The sequence below is a fragment of the Phyllostomus discolor genome, chromosome 15, assembly GCF_004126475.2.
Source record: "Phyllostomus discolor isolate MPI-MPIP mPhyDis1 chromosome 15, mPhyDis1.pri.v3, whole genome shotgun sequence".
In the NCBI taxonomy this organism is placed as follows: Eukaryota; Metazoa; Chordata; class Mammalia; order Chiroptera; family Phyllostomidae; genus Phyllostomus; species Phyllostomus discolor.
In genome coordinates, this window is record NC_040917.2 from 26771439 (window position 1) to 26784514 (window position 13076).

The window sequence follows — 13076 nt, forward strand, 5'->3', positions numbered from 1 at the left end:
GGGCCTCAAGGGAGGAGGCGGGGCGCATGCCTGGGAGGCTGCAGCTGCTCGGTGTCCTGCTAGGGACTCGTGGGGCCTCCGCAGTGCCTGCGGCTGGATGCCGAGCTGAGCTGCGCGTCTCCAGTCTTGTTTTCGGGGACTGCAGGCAGGTGAGCGTCCCAAGTCCGGACCCAGGGTGGATGTCTATGCCCCCGCTCCAACTGCTGCACCGTTTGGGGAGGGGTGCCTGTCGCGCACTTTTGGCATCAGCCCCCTCTCGCTCCGCAGGGATAGACTCCGCCCCCCTCACCGGCCGTGGCAGCCCCCCCCCCCATTGGGGTGAGCGTGGCTGCGATGCTCAGTTTGCGCGGGGTGGCGTTTGCACCCCGCCATCGCCCTCGGAGGAGGGGGCTGAACTGGCAGGTCTGATGGAAGTCGGAGGGACTGCGCTCTCCTGCCGCCCCCACCCAGTCCCGAGAGAGTCAAGAAGTGCCTCTAAGCTCCTGGGTCATCTCCGCCCCAGACATACCTGGGGCGCCAGAGGGGCCGAGGACGTCGGGCTCCCCTGAGGTGGGGGTCCTCAGCCTCCCTGCATCACCTGCAGCGCCCCTTCCCATGTCACTGGCTCCCGTCCTCCCGCTGCCGGACTCGGACTCGGGTGGAGCCTGCGATGCCTGTCTCCGCAGGGCCTCCGAGGTTCGCCAAGGCGGGGGCGAGGGTGGCGTCGCTGGGAAAGGGCCGGGAGGGTGCGGGCGCAGAGCTGACTTTCCACTGCGCAGCGCCTTTTCCAGAGTGGACCCTGCGGCTTTCGGTGGCGGGCGGCACGAGAGCGGCCCGGGCAGGCTGGAGGACGTGGAAATGCGCTGTGGGTGCTCGTGTTTGAGAAGGATGGGGGTGGGGGACAAACGGCCAGGAGGCGCTGATGTCACCTCTGAGGGAGGCGTCCGGGCAGTGTCCATTAGAGGGGCCGCGGCGTGGGGGCTGCCGCTCGGCTGATGCCGGCGGTGAACAAGTGGTCATGGCCGTGCTTAGCGGGGCGGGATCTGCTCCCCTGGTGGGAGCTGAGGGGACCTCGCAGCAGCCAAGGTTCAGGGACCCCCTCAGCCTTTCCAGGGGCGATGGGACTGATACTTGGTACTTTGTTCACCATTCAGCAAACATTTATTGGGCACCTACTGTATGCCAGACACAGTGCAAATTGCTGGGTCCCTTGAAGCTATGGAAGGCTGTGTGTGGGGCAGTTGAAAGATCACACAGCAGGGGTGTCAACGCCCCCCACCCCCCCGCCACTGTTAGCACGCTGCACACTCCGAAGGGACGCTGCCTCTGCAAGGGGCACAGCGGGAAGTTCCCCTGGCTGTTCTCTAGGGTTTTGTCCTGAGGCCCGAGGTGGCTGCGTGGGGTGCATGGTCTCTCAGACCAAGGGGACAGTGACTACTAACTAGCACAGTGGTCGCCTGGCCGGTGCTCTGCCACCTGGCTCAGTGGGAAGTCCAGTCTCTGGACGGCAGTGGGTGTGGAGGGAGTGCTGCCCAGCCGCCCTGATGTCAGGGCCCTGGGGCATGTGCTGGTGGGGTGGGCAGGGCCGGCAGCCCGGCTCCTGGGGCTCCATCGCTCCAGCCTCAGAGCTGGAGAGACTTGTCAGTGATGCTGTGGTCCTCCCAGAGCCCCTGAGGGCCCTGGTGAGGGGGCTGGGGCAGGGTGAGGAGTCAGGCTGTGCAGGCAGTGAGGCAGGGCTCAGACTCAGCAGGGCCAGGAGCTGGGGGCCCTGAGGGCTGCAGGATGTATGGCAGCTGCTGGAGCTGTTTCATGCCGGGTACGGGGGTCCTCTGGCCGGGGGCCGTCTGGCTGGGGCTTGGGCCTTCGGAAGGGTTGCAGTGGTCCCACGGTGTCATCCTCAGAGCCGTGGGGAGTGTGTGTGCTGCACAGGAGGGTTCGGCGTGGAGCAGGGAGGACTGGAGGATGGGAAGCTGCCCCAGGTCCCAGGTGGAGACCTGGGAGCATGGAGGGGAGGGAGGGGGGCCTTGCAGCCACCGGGAGTCGCCCTCTGTGCCCCCTCTGGCCTGCCAGCTCACTGATCTACAGTCAGCTCCGGAAGGCCTGCGGGGCTGGCTCGTAGGAGTAGATGTGGCCCTTTGAGTGGCCGTCAGAGGAAACGTGCCTGGAGACAAACTCGGAAGGGCCCCTCCCAGAGGCTAGGGTGATACAGCCCCAGAGCCTGAGGAATCACCCGGAAGGCTCACAGCTCTGCCCTCAGAGAGCCTTGGTGCTGCAGCCCCCGCCTTCCTCTAGGCTCTCCTGTTTCCCCAGGTGACACCAGCTCCAAGGCCAGACAGGCCTGCGCTGGAGCTGCTCCGTTCCGGGGGAGGGGAAGGGCAAGTCCATTGGGTCAGACTGCAGCAGGGCCCCCGGCCAACCCCCGGCCTGCGCCAGCCTCTGGACGTCCAGTCACGTGCTCCTCGTCCGTCCAGGGTGCCGTCCAACTGTTGCTTGTGTAGCTGTGTTCTCTCAAGTAGACATGAACTTCTGAGGGTGGGGATCACATCTTGTGGGCCTTTCGTACCCATAACAAGACCCAGCTCAGCGCGGGGTGTGTGGAAATCAGCTCAGTGCATCATTGTTGCACTGCACGGAAGCAGGGCCTCCCTGCAACCAGAACCATTGAGCCTGGAGCAGAGGAGCCCCTGGGGACCCAGGACAGTGGTGTCCACCTGGGACAGTCAGGTGCTCCACCTCAGTCAGGTGTCATCAGAGTCCGTAGACAGTAAGTGCAGTGAAACCCCCAAGGGCCCATTGAGCATGGTGTATGGGTTTAGGTCTTTAACTCTGAACAGTAATGTTAGTCACATGTATGTTAGTACAGGTGTAGTATGCGTGTGTGTCAGTTACAGGAACGTCCACCGTGCACCGTGATTTCAGAAGGAGTACGTGTATACAATGTCACTGTGTGGAGGGGTGGATGACCTTCCTCTCATCCCTTTGCTCGGAGGGGCTCACACCCTGAGGCTCCCTCTTGGCCCAGCTTGTGGGCACTGCGCTTGAGCACTTGCTGGCGGCTGGGCACCTGCCCCGTGGCCTCTGCAGGGTGGCAGCTTGGCCCTGGCCGCACTCTCTCGCAGTGGTGGGGCTGCCATCTGGTGGGGCAGCAGGGAGCCAGCCTGTGCGTGTGACCCGCCAGAGCATCAGACTCAAGTGCCCATCCCTCCTGTTCGCTAGGAAGAGACGGCTGAGTTCTGGCGAGTCACAGAGGCCTCAGAGTCTTTGTGTCCACGCTGGTGAGCCCACAGGCCTGGTTTTGCCCAGGCCCTCCCTCCACACACACTCACACCCTTGCTCACCCGGAGCCCCCTTCTGCGGTGTCACCCGCAGACCCCCCACAAATGCTGGTGGTGAGGGAGGTGGCTTCCGCCCCTGGACCAGGACCTGCATGTGTCACTGGTGGGAGCGGAAGGGCCGTGCTGGGCCGAGGTGACAGCCTCCAACGGGCTGTTGGAGGACAGCCCTGCAGCCAGAAGGAGGCCCCCCTGTGGCTGCCACACTGGTGCCCTCAGCAGGGCACCTGGCGCTATGTGATGGTGCGTCGCCCGGGGAAGTGGCCTTGCTACCTGGCACCTGGTTTGGAGGGAGGCTGGGGAGGGCGGGTGGCACCGGAGCCAGCTTCTCAGTTGCCAGAATGACCAGGAGGATTTGGAGGAGGCCCAGTTGGACCAGCCAGCACGTCACAGCAGGCGGGCCGCACACTTCCCAGCCCTTTCCTGTAAAGAGCTCCAAAAACCCACCCACAAGCCCACCCTGGCCCGCCACTGGGTGGTCCCTGCTCCCTGCAGTTGTGGTGCACTCTGCGTTTCCAGGCTCTGCTTATCCTTGAGCCCGTCCCTCTGCGGTGGGCAAAACAGGTCATGGGTTTCATCTTACAGCAGAGGCCTTGGCCGGTGGTGATGAGCCCAAGGCCACCCAGCTGGTCTCCTCCGTGCCAGCTCTGGGTCCCTTTACGCTCAGTGTCCCTGAGCTCCTCAGCACGCTTCCTGACACAAGGGCCCCTTCCCCAGCCTGGCCTCCTCTTCTGTTCCCTCATTTCTTCATGGGGTGGGTGTGGGAGAGGGAGAGAGATGAGAACCTGGTTGTGCTGAGCTTGGACAGGTGTGGGGGGCCCTTGTGGCCTCTCAGCCTCACAGGTGGAGCCCTCAGGGAGCAGGGTCCTGGGCACTGTGGGTGGGTGTGGGAGGGATGGCTGTTAGCATCAGTGAGATGGCAACTCTGGCTTCTGCTGTTCTGGGGGCGGGGTGCAGGGACATGGTAGTGGGGGGCAGGTGCAGACCAGGGAGCTACTTTCTGCCTCCGTGGTGACTGTCATCTTGGGGACAGGACCCCATGGGTCAGTATGTCTGGGAGCACATGTGTGGCCACATGTATGTATGTCCCAGGTCTCTCTGCTCCCGTGTGTACATGTGTGGGCACGCACACGCCTGCCGTAACCACTGGGCCCTCAGGGGTGGCTGTGGAGTGAGCTCTGCAGTTCTCATGCTGGCTCCCTAGCCTCTGGGTGGTCCAGGCCCACATTCCCCCCAGCCTCCCTTGTCCGTCCCTGTTTCTGCCTACATCTCCAGGACTTTGGGGGTGAGTGGCAGGTGGGTTTGGGCGGAAGAGGCTTGGTCTGCCTTTGGTTCTCCTGCTGGGTTCAGCCCAGTGTCTGACTTACGACCTCACGCCGGGTCCCTGCGTGTCCTGTCCTCTCCCAGCCTGCCACCCAAGGGGAGGAGAAGAAGCTGCCCAGTGTCTCCCGTGTGGGCAGGGGGAGGGGAAGGAAGGAGAGTGCTGTTCACGGGACCGCGCAGTGCGGGCACCTTGCATCTCGTCTCGTGTCCCAGGGGCTCCGAGGGCAGCTCCCCTCCTCGCATTGACTCGGGTGGCAGCCTCCCGGCAGCAGCAGGGCTGTCAAAAGCCACTGCAGGCAGAAAAACCCCAGCTGCATGCTGCGCTCCTCATCACGCCTCCATGCCCTGACCTCTGTGCATCTCTGTGCCAGGCTCGTGGCGTTACCGGAGCCAGGCTGTGCCCATGCTAGCCCTAGCTGGTGCCTTCTGGCAGCACCAGCAATGGGCAGTAGATGGGAGGGTGTCATTCCCCCCAATGGGAGGGAGAAGATGCCCAGCATTGAGCACCCACCCCAACCCCACCCCGGGAGAGTGACAGCTCTACCCCACATCCACCCGGGTCCCCTGGGCTGCCCAGCAGTGAACGCAGAATGAACACCTGCTGCCATATGCCAGGGTTCCGGGATGGGGCCCTGGAACCAGAGCCTCCTCCCTGAGGGCCGGGCCTGGGTGCCAGCCCAGGCTGCTCCAAGGAGCCACGGTGCACCAGTGACCCATGCAGAGCCACCCTGTGTGGGGCCCAGTAGCACCGACAGCTCGGCAGCCCCTTCTGTGCCTACCTGGGCCAAAGTGTGGGTGGGGGGGAGCTGGGGGAGAAGGGCAGAGACCCTGCTTCCTCCCCTCGCCCTCTCCCACCCCAGGCCTCAGGAGGGCTCTGGGCAGCCTGCCGCTAACCGAATCATTTCTATATTTGGCCAGGGAGCCACGTGAGTGGGGGAGCCACTCCTGTGCACGGCACTCTGACAGCTGAGGTGTGGGAGCAGGGGGCAGAGGCTGTGGGTGGGCAGAGCATTCCTCAGGAGAACTGAGTAAGCTGGGGGGGGGCCGAAACCTTCCTTCCTTCCCTCCGCCCTCCTTGGACACCCCATCCCGCTCCGCTGGGCCTCACAGCAGTCTCTTCTCCCGCAGACCACTGCCCTCCAGAGCCATGGGTGTCGCTGGACCCAGCTGGGACCCTGCCCGGCTCCAGTGTGCAGTCTAAGCACAGGGCCCTCTTCCAGCCCCCTCTCTCCGCCTGCCATGGCCACACTCGGCTGCCGCTCGCCTGCCTGGGGACACAGGGCGCCCAGCCCCGGCCCTGACCAGTTACGTCAGGTCCTCAGGCTCCATTGCACAGGGGCGCTCCGGGCACCTGGCCCCTTTCAGGGCAAGAGCAACTGATGCCACGGGAGGAGCCCTGGGCCACCGTCCACTCGCCTGGCGCTGCCCACTCTGAGACCCGCGCACTGAGTCCCCCGGAGGTGCCAGTCCTGTGACCCCCTCCCGCCCCCCACAAGAGAAGGCCCTGCCCGCCCCACCATGTGTGAGGTGATGCCCACGATCAACGAGGGGGACCCTCTGGGGCCCCCCCACGGCGCCGACCCGGAAGCCAACTTCGAGCAGCTGATGGTGAGCATGCTGGACGAGCGGGAGAAGCTGCTGGAATCCCTCCGCGAGAGCCAGGAGACCCTGGCGGCCACGCAGGGCCGGCTCCAGGACGCCCTTCACGAGCGCGACCAGCTGCAGCGCCACCTGAACTCTGCCCTCCCCCAGGTAAGGCCTGACCTGGGCACTCCTCCCTGCCCCGCCCCCGCCCTTCTGAGCCCAGCGCCCTGGGGCCCTCAGCTCAGGGCGTCCAGCTGCATCTGGGCGGGCAGAATCCACAGAGCCCGGAGGGCCCCTCAGCCCCCTGCAGGATGCGCTCCGGCGCCTTGGAGAATTGCGGGAGGGAACCCGCTGGCGTGGCCAGCTGCAGTGAGACCCTGCGGCCAGCAGGTGGCGCCCGAGACTGGCTGCTGCTCCCCCAGAGCCTGTCCTTGGAGGCGCTGGGCCGGGAGCCCCCTGTTATCGTCCAGATTAAAAAACAAGAGGCGTCCCACAGACAAGCACAGGCAGCAGCCGGACACTCGGCACACGCCTCGGTCGGCAGCAGCTCTGCCAGCAGTGGCACCAGTGTGTGCTCTCTGCATGCACAGCGCTCCTGGGGCTCACCCAGGGCCTCGTGGCTCTGCCGCCACCAGCGTCTCGGTCTGTCTCACACACGGTGACGCGAGGGCCTGAGGCCAGTGAGTGGCTCCGAAGGACCAGGCGGCTCACGGGGCAACTGCAGGCCTGTCCCCAGGTGGGGACAAGTGCAGGCCCGGAGTCTAGCGCCACCTTTTCAGTAGGACGGTGGGGCCCTGGGGCAGAATTGGGGTGGCAGGTAGCCGGTCCCCACCCTGGCGCTCCCAGGCCAGACCGAGACAGACAAGAGCCCGAGGGACTGGAGGAGAGTGAACAGGACCCCGGGGGGCTGTGAGACAGGACCCCCCACTCAGATTGCTGCCTTGGTGGCTCTCGGGGTCCTTGTGGTGACACTGGAGGACGGGGCCTCTGTCCCACGGGGTAGCGGGAGGAGGTTCAAAGGGGTCAGGTGACATGTCCGAGGTCACACAGCGGCGTGTGGGGCAGAGCAGAGCCTGCGCCCCAGCCCCACACTGGGAGCTCGGTGGTGGGGGCAGGGGTCGCGTCTGTCTGGGCCCTGTCCGGGAGACTGGCCCAGGCCTGGCGTGCGGTGGGTGCTCTCCCCACGGTTCCAGGTGGTTTTCCGAGCGGGGGCTGGGCGGGTGGTGGCAGAGGGTGGGGTTCTTGGGGGACGGACCCGTGGAGCAGAGGCGTGGAAACAGCAGGTGACTCAGGTTGGTGAGGTCTTAGGGCGAATGGACAGGAGCCAGGAGACAGGCTGGAGATACTGCTGACAGCGCTGTGCTTTGAGTCGTCAGGCGGACGGAGTTGGGGAGGCAGGTGGGAGGCATTCTGGGGGCCGAACCAGGCAGCGTTGAGGTGAGGGGAGGCGAGGAGAGGGCACCGGTCCTGGCGGCGGTGTCCCTGGCGTGCCTGGGAGTCCTGTGCCTGGGGCAGCATGCATGTGACAGGGTGAGTGCAGAGGTGTGAGCCCGCACTGGCCGGGCGGGCGTGCCAGGGTGTGAGATACTTGAGCTCCCGGGGCGGCGCCTGGATGGAGAGGCCGTGGTCCGGGGGCGGGGCCGGGGAGCCTGCCCGCTGAGGGGCTCTGGGGTTGCAGGAATTTGCCACGCTGACCCGGGAGCTCAGCCTGTGTCGGGAGCAGCTCCTGGAGCGAGAGGAGGAGATTTCAGAGCTGAAGGCGGAGCGCAACAACACCAGGGTGAGCGGGGCGGCCTGGGCTGTGCTGGGGGTGGGCCCCATGGCCAGGCTGGGCACACCCCTGCCTTGTGTCTGGGGTGACAGCTGGATGGCTCCACCCTCAGTGCTGGCTGCCACCTGCAGTCGGGGTCCCAGGGGAGAGCCCAGGGCAGCTGGCGTGGGGCACACCCGGCTGGGCTCACCTGGGCCCTTCCCCCGCCTCCCTGCGCCCGGCCAGCTGCTCCTGGAGCACCTGGAGTGCCTGGTGTCCCGCCACGAACGCTCGCTGCGCATGACTGTGGTGAAGCGCCAGGCCCAGGCACCGTCAGGGGTCTCCAGCGAGGTGGAGGTTCTGAAGGCCCTCAAGTCGCTGTTTGAGCACCACAAGGCCCTGGACGAGAAGGTACCAGCCTGGCCCCCTCCTCTGCGACGCCCGCACCCTGTGGAGGGACAGCTGCCTTCCAGCAGTGCTGGGGGTCCCTCTGCTGTTGCCCAGGGCCCAGGCCCTCCTCTGAGGTTCCCCCAGAAGTGTGCTCTGGGCGGAGCCTCTCTGCCTCACGCCAGCAGCGGTCGGCCAAGCCCTGCTGTTCCCGCGTCCAGTGGGGTCTCTGCTTCCCCCTCTACCCTTCACCTTCTTACCTTGGGCAGGTGCGAGAGCGGCTGCGGGTGGCCCTGCAGCGAGTCTCCACCTTGGAGGAACAGCTGGCAGGTGCCCACCAGCAGGTAAGCTCCTGCCCACCTTCCACCTGCACTGGAGCTGGAAGCCAAGGCTGGGTCACCCCCTTGCCCCACCTGGCTCCCCATCAGATTGCCCCTGCTGGCTCGCTGGCTCGGCCGGAGACTGCTGGCTGAGGGGCGGCAGGGGCCCCAAAACGGTCTGGAGCACAGGGCAGGTCCCCTTGCCTCCGACTCACTGTGCTGGGGCCGTGCCCCGCAGGTGTCTGCCCTGCAGCAGGTGGCAGGGGTTCGGGATGGAGTGGCAGAGGAAGAGGGGCCCATGGAGCTGGGGCTGAAGCGCCTGTGGAAGGTGGGTCATGGGGGCCACACGGCAGGGAGCATGGGGGACCGCACGGCAGGGAGCATGGGGGACCGCACGGCAGGGGGCGTGTTTTCCCCAGATGGGAGGTGGGGGCCCTGCCCTCCCTGTTCAGTGGAGGGACTGCTGGAACTGAACTCGGGGCTCCCTCCGATATCCGCCTTCTCTTTCCTCCTCCCTGCACCCCCCCCCCCCCGCCCCGCAGAGAAGTGGGTAGAGTTTTGCTGTGGTCCCCAGTGCACAGCTAGGCACACAGCGTGCTTGCCCGTCTACCCGTGCATCCGTCCCGGAGCCTGGGCTCCTCGGTCACGCCCTCTCCAGGTTCCCAGGTGCCGAGACAGCCTGTCTAGCCAGGAGCCGTGGCTTTTGAAAAGGCTCACGGCGAGCAAGGGGGTCGGTCTTTGGCGTGGGCTGGGGCCCGGAAGGGGGCAGGTGTGCCTAGAGGGAGGTGTGCTCCGAAGCCGGGGCACAGCCACCCCTCCTGCAGCCCTCCTGGGGCCCCGATGACAGACCGACGGTGGCTCGTTGTCCCCAAGGATGACGCGGTTCGGCTGGAGGAGCTGCAGGAGCTGCTGGAGAAGCAGAACCTGGAGCTGGGCCAGGCCCGGGAGCGGCTGGCCGCCCTGACAGCAGCGGTGGCCGAGCTGGAGGAGGACCTGGGCACAGCCCGCCGGGACCTCCTCAAGTCGGAGGAGCGGAGCGGCAAGCATCAGCGGGACCTGCGGGAGGTGACCGGGGCTCGGCCTGCCCGGTTGTGCTGCGTCGGCCACCCTGGGGTGGGGTGGGGCGGGGCGGAGAGACACCGGCGGCCTCCCCGTGTCTTCTGCCCCCCGCCCAGGCTCTGGCCCAGAAGGAGGACATGGAGGAGCGAATCGCCACCCTGGAGAAGCGCTACCTGGCTGCTCAGCGTGAGGCCACGTCCATTCATGACCTCAACGACAAGCTGGAGAACGAGCTGGCCAACAAGGAGTCCCTGCACCGCCAGGTATCCTCCCCCGATGTGGTGTGGGGGCGTCGCGCTTGGCCCTGGCGTCTGCGTCCCGTGGGGACCTACCCTTGGTGGCCCGGGAGCCCCTGGGGTCCCGCAGGTCACCGCGGGCAGCCAAGTGCCGGGGGCGTCTCTTGTGCCTGTGCTGTCCCGGCGCTCTGCCGAGGCGGCGGGGCTGCAGTGCTCCCTCCTGACCGCGCTCCCACTGCACCTGCCAGTGCGAGGAGAAGGCGCGACACCTGCAGGAGCTGCTGGAGGTGGCCGAGCAGAAGCTGCAGCAGACCCTGCGGCGGGCGGAGACGCTGCCGGAGGTGGAGGCCGAGCTGGCCCAGAGGATCGTGGCCCTCACCAAGGCGAGTGGCCAGGCCTGAGGGTCTGCGTGTCCCCACTGCAGGAAGCCCACCCGTGTCCGTCGGTTGGAAGAGCAGGCCCCGCCCACGAAGCCCCACTCTCGGGGAGAGAGAAACCAGCATCCTGAACGTCAGGGGCCTCTGTGCTTCCGTGGCAGCTCTGGGCTCTGGGGGTGGCACCTGCAGCCTGGCGGTCCCCTGTCCCAGGACCAAGTCTGCTCTGCCACTGACTTGTCCCCGTCCCCAGGCCGAGGAACGGCACGGCAACATCGAGGAGCACCTGCGGCAGCTGGAGGGCCAGCTGGAGGAGAAGAACCAGGAGCTGGCGAGGGTGAGGCCCCTCCCGCCCAGCCCAGCCCAGCCTCCCGGGGTGGTCTGTGGGTGGATGGGGCAGGGAGGAGGCAGGTGGGCAGAAGACCCTGTCCAGGGACCCGGCTGCAGAGGGGCCGCAGCAGGTGGTCGGGAGGGCTGGTGGGGGGCGAGCGGAGAGGGTGAGTGTGGGACGCAAGGACCGGTGTCCGGGGCGGGCGCAGGGCAGCGCTGGGTGCGCTGGTGCGAAGCGGGCTGACTGTGCAGGTGCGCCAGAGGGAGAAGATGAACGAGGACCACAACAAGAGGCTGTCAGACACCGTGGACCGGCTGCTGAGCGAGTCCAACGAACGCCTGCAGCTGCACCTCAAGGAGCGCATGGCGGCCCTGGAGGAGAAGGTGTGAGGGCGAGGCCGGAGGGGCGGGTCCGGAGGAAGGGGCGGGGCTGTCTGGGGGCGGGGCCTGGAGGATGGGGCGGGGTCGTTGTGAGAGGTTGGTGGGGGGCGCTCGAGTTGGGTCCCTGTGATCTGCCGCTGCCAGGGTGGGGGGGGGTCAGGCAGGGGTGCGCTGGCGGGCCCCTGTCTCACTGCCGTTCTCCCCCAGAACTCGCTGATGCAGGAGCTGGAGAGCTCCCAGCGGCAGATCGAGGAGCAGCAGAACCACAAGGTACCCAGCCGCCTGCCCGCCTGCCGGCTGGGACGGCGCCGCTGTGCTGGGCACAGCCGCTCTGGTTCCCGCGCGCCGCGGGCCCAGTGCTGTTCCGCGAGCGCCTGTTATTTCACCAGTCCTGACGGGGCCTCGCAGCAGGCGCACTGCACCCGCATGTGAGGAAGAGCCCGAGGCCTTAGGAGGGCTTAGAATGGGCAACAGGGATGTAGGGCCCAGTGAGGACCCAGCAGAGGACTTAGTGAGGCCTCCGACCCCAGGACTCCGGGAGCACGGGCAGCTGTGCTGCCTCCGCGGTGTCTCTGGGGTCTGGGCCGGGCGGCCTCCAGGGCCGTGCCAGGGCGCTGGGGGCTCTGCAGACCTGCTCCCAGGTCCTTCCAGACCCACCCCGCTCCTGGCCCTGCCCGCCCACCTCTGCTCGCCCTTCCGCTGGACCCATCTCTTTGGCATGGCCCATGGACCTGGCCTGGGCCCTGGCTGTGCACCTTTTGGTGTGTTCTGCCGCGTCTCCCCAACTCTGCTGCCCTCTTTGCCCCTCTCTCCCCTCTCTGCCCCTCCCTGGTCCCCCCCGCCCCCGCCGCCCGGCACAGGGCCGCCTGTCCGAGGAGATTGAGAAGCTGCGCCAGGAGGTGGACCAACTGAAGGGTCGCGGGGGGCCGTTTGTGGATGGCGTCCACCCCAGGTACCAGAGTGTGGGAGGCTGGGCGTGCTGGGAGGGGTCCTCCACGGACCCTGAGGAGGGAGACTCCGCCCCACCGAAAGACGGCCGAGGACCTCAGCGTCCTCCTCCTGTCCGGGGCAGGGGGCGGTGCGTGGAGGCTTGGAGGGCCCACTGGGCAGTTAGAAGGGAGTCCTCCTGACATGGCTCAGAGCACCCACCGGGCGCTCCTCCCTGAGGCCGAGGACACGGGCTGCGCCTCCTGCTTCCTGGTGGGGGGGGCGCCCTGGGGCTGCCCCGGCCCCCCTCCTGCCCACGGACAGGGTCTGGTCCCTCTGGCTCTCCCGGGACGCCGTCCTTCCGGCTGCTGTGTGAGCTGCACCCGCCTGGTGCAGGTATGGGGGCGGGGGGCGGTGAGGGGGCAGGAGGGCAGCAGGAGAGGCTGGAGCGAGGCCCCGGGAGCCCCTTCCTGTCAGTCCCGTGGTGGCGGCGTCCCTCCCTGAAAGCGTCTTGGGGACGGTGAGGGAGCTCTCCCGGGGCGTGAGGGAGGCCTGTGTTGCGGGGAACCTCTGGGCTTGTCGGCGTGTTTCGTGCGGGGCTGGCGTGGGGCTGCCCTCCGTTCCCTCCCAGGGGCAGGGCGAGGAGGACCCTGGCGCGGGTGCGTCCAGTCAAGAGCCGCAGCTCCTGGCTGTCTCCCCACCGACTGAAGTGTTTAGACCTGCACCCCCAGGCGGCAGAGGTCTCAGGGCAGCCGGGATCCCTTCCTGCAGAGGGGGGAAGGGGACGTGCCCAGGGTGTGCCAGGGTGGGGCTGGGGTTCGGGAAGGGTGGTGAGCCTGGGCATCGGTGGTGGGCTCCGGTCCAGCTCCGCTCTGGTCGCACATTATCGTGTGGGTGTGGCGGGAAGCAGGGACCAGACTCCCTCCTCCCCTTCTGCGGGCTGCTCACGCAGGAGAGACAGCCCCCGCATCAGTAGGACATGGCCCAGGGCTCACCAGCCACTCGCCACTGCCTGCTTTCCTCCGTGGCTGGGCGCTCGGCTCTGACTGCTGACACCCTGAGCCCATCACAGAACTGGGGCAGGTGGCAGGAGG

At 67.2% G+C, this 13076-nt stretch overlaps 1 protein-coding gene across 4 annotated transcripts in view; it reads left to right on the top strand.

Moving 5' to 3' along the window:
* The window catches only part of PPFIA4 (PTPRF interacting protein alpha 4), a 28398-nt gene continuing 15322 nt past the window's right edge, over positions 1-13076 (top strand). For 2 of the 4 annotated variants that reach the window (XM_028531145.2, XM_036016047.1), the window contains exons 1-13: positions 14-149; positions 5763-6386; positions 7897-7998; positions 8215-8379; positions 8625-8699; positions 8914-9003; positions 9549-9740; positions 9851-9997; positions 10219-10353; positions 10598-10681; positions 10927-11058; positions 11263-11325; positions 11916-12007. In XM_028531145.2, the coding sequence (XP_028386946.1) occupies positions 6153-6386; positions 7897-7998; positions 8215-8379; positions 8625-8699; positions 8914-9003; positions 9549-9740; positions 9851-9997; positions 10219-10353; positions 10598-10681; positions 10927-11058; positions 11263-11325; positions 11916-12007 (1511 nt within the window). In that variant the 5' untranslated portion in view covers positions 14-149; positions 5763-6152. Of the gene's footprint in view, positions 150-5201; positions 5663-5762; positions 6387-7896; positions 7999-8214; positions 8380-8624; positions 8700-8913; positions 9004-9548; positions 9741-9850; positions 9998-10218; positions 10354-10597; positions 10682-10926; positions 11059-11262; positions 11326-11915; positions 12008-13076 lie in introns of those variants that run through there. The other 2 variants (XM_028531143.2, XM_036016046.1) reach the window with 2 other exon arrangements.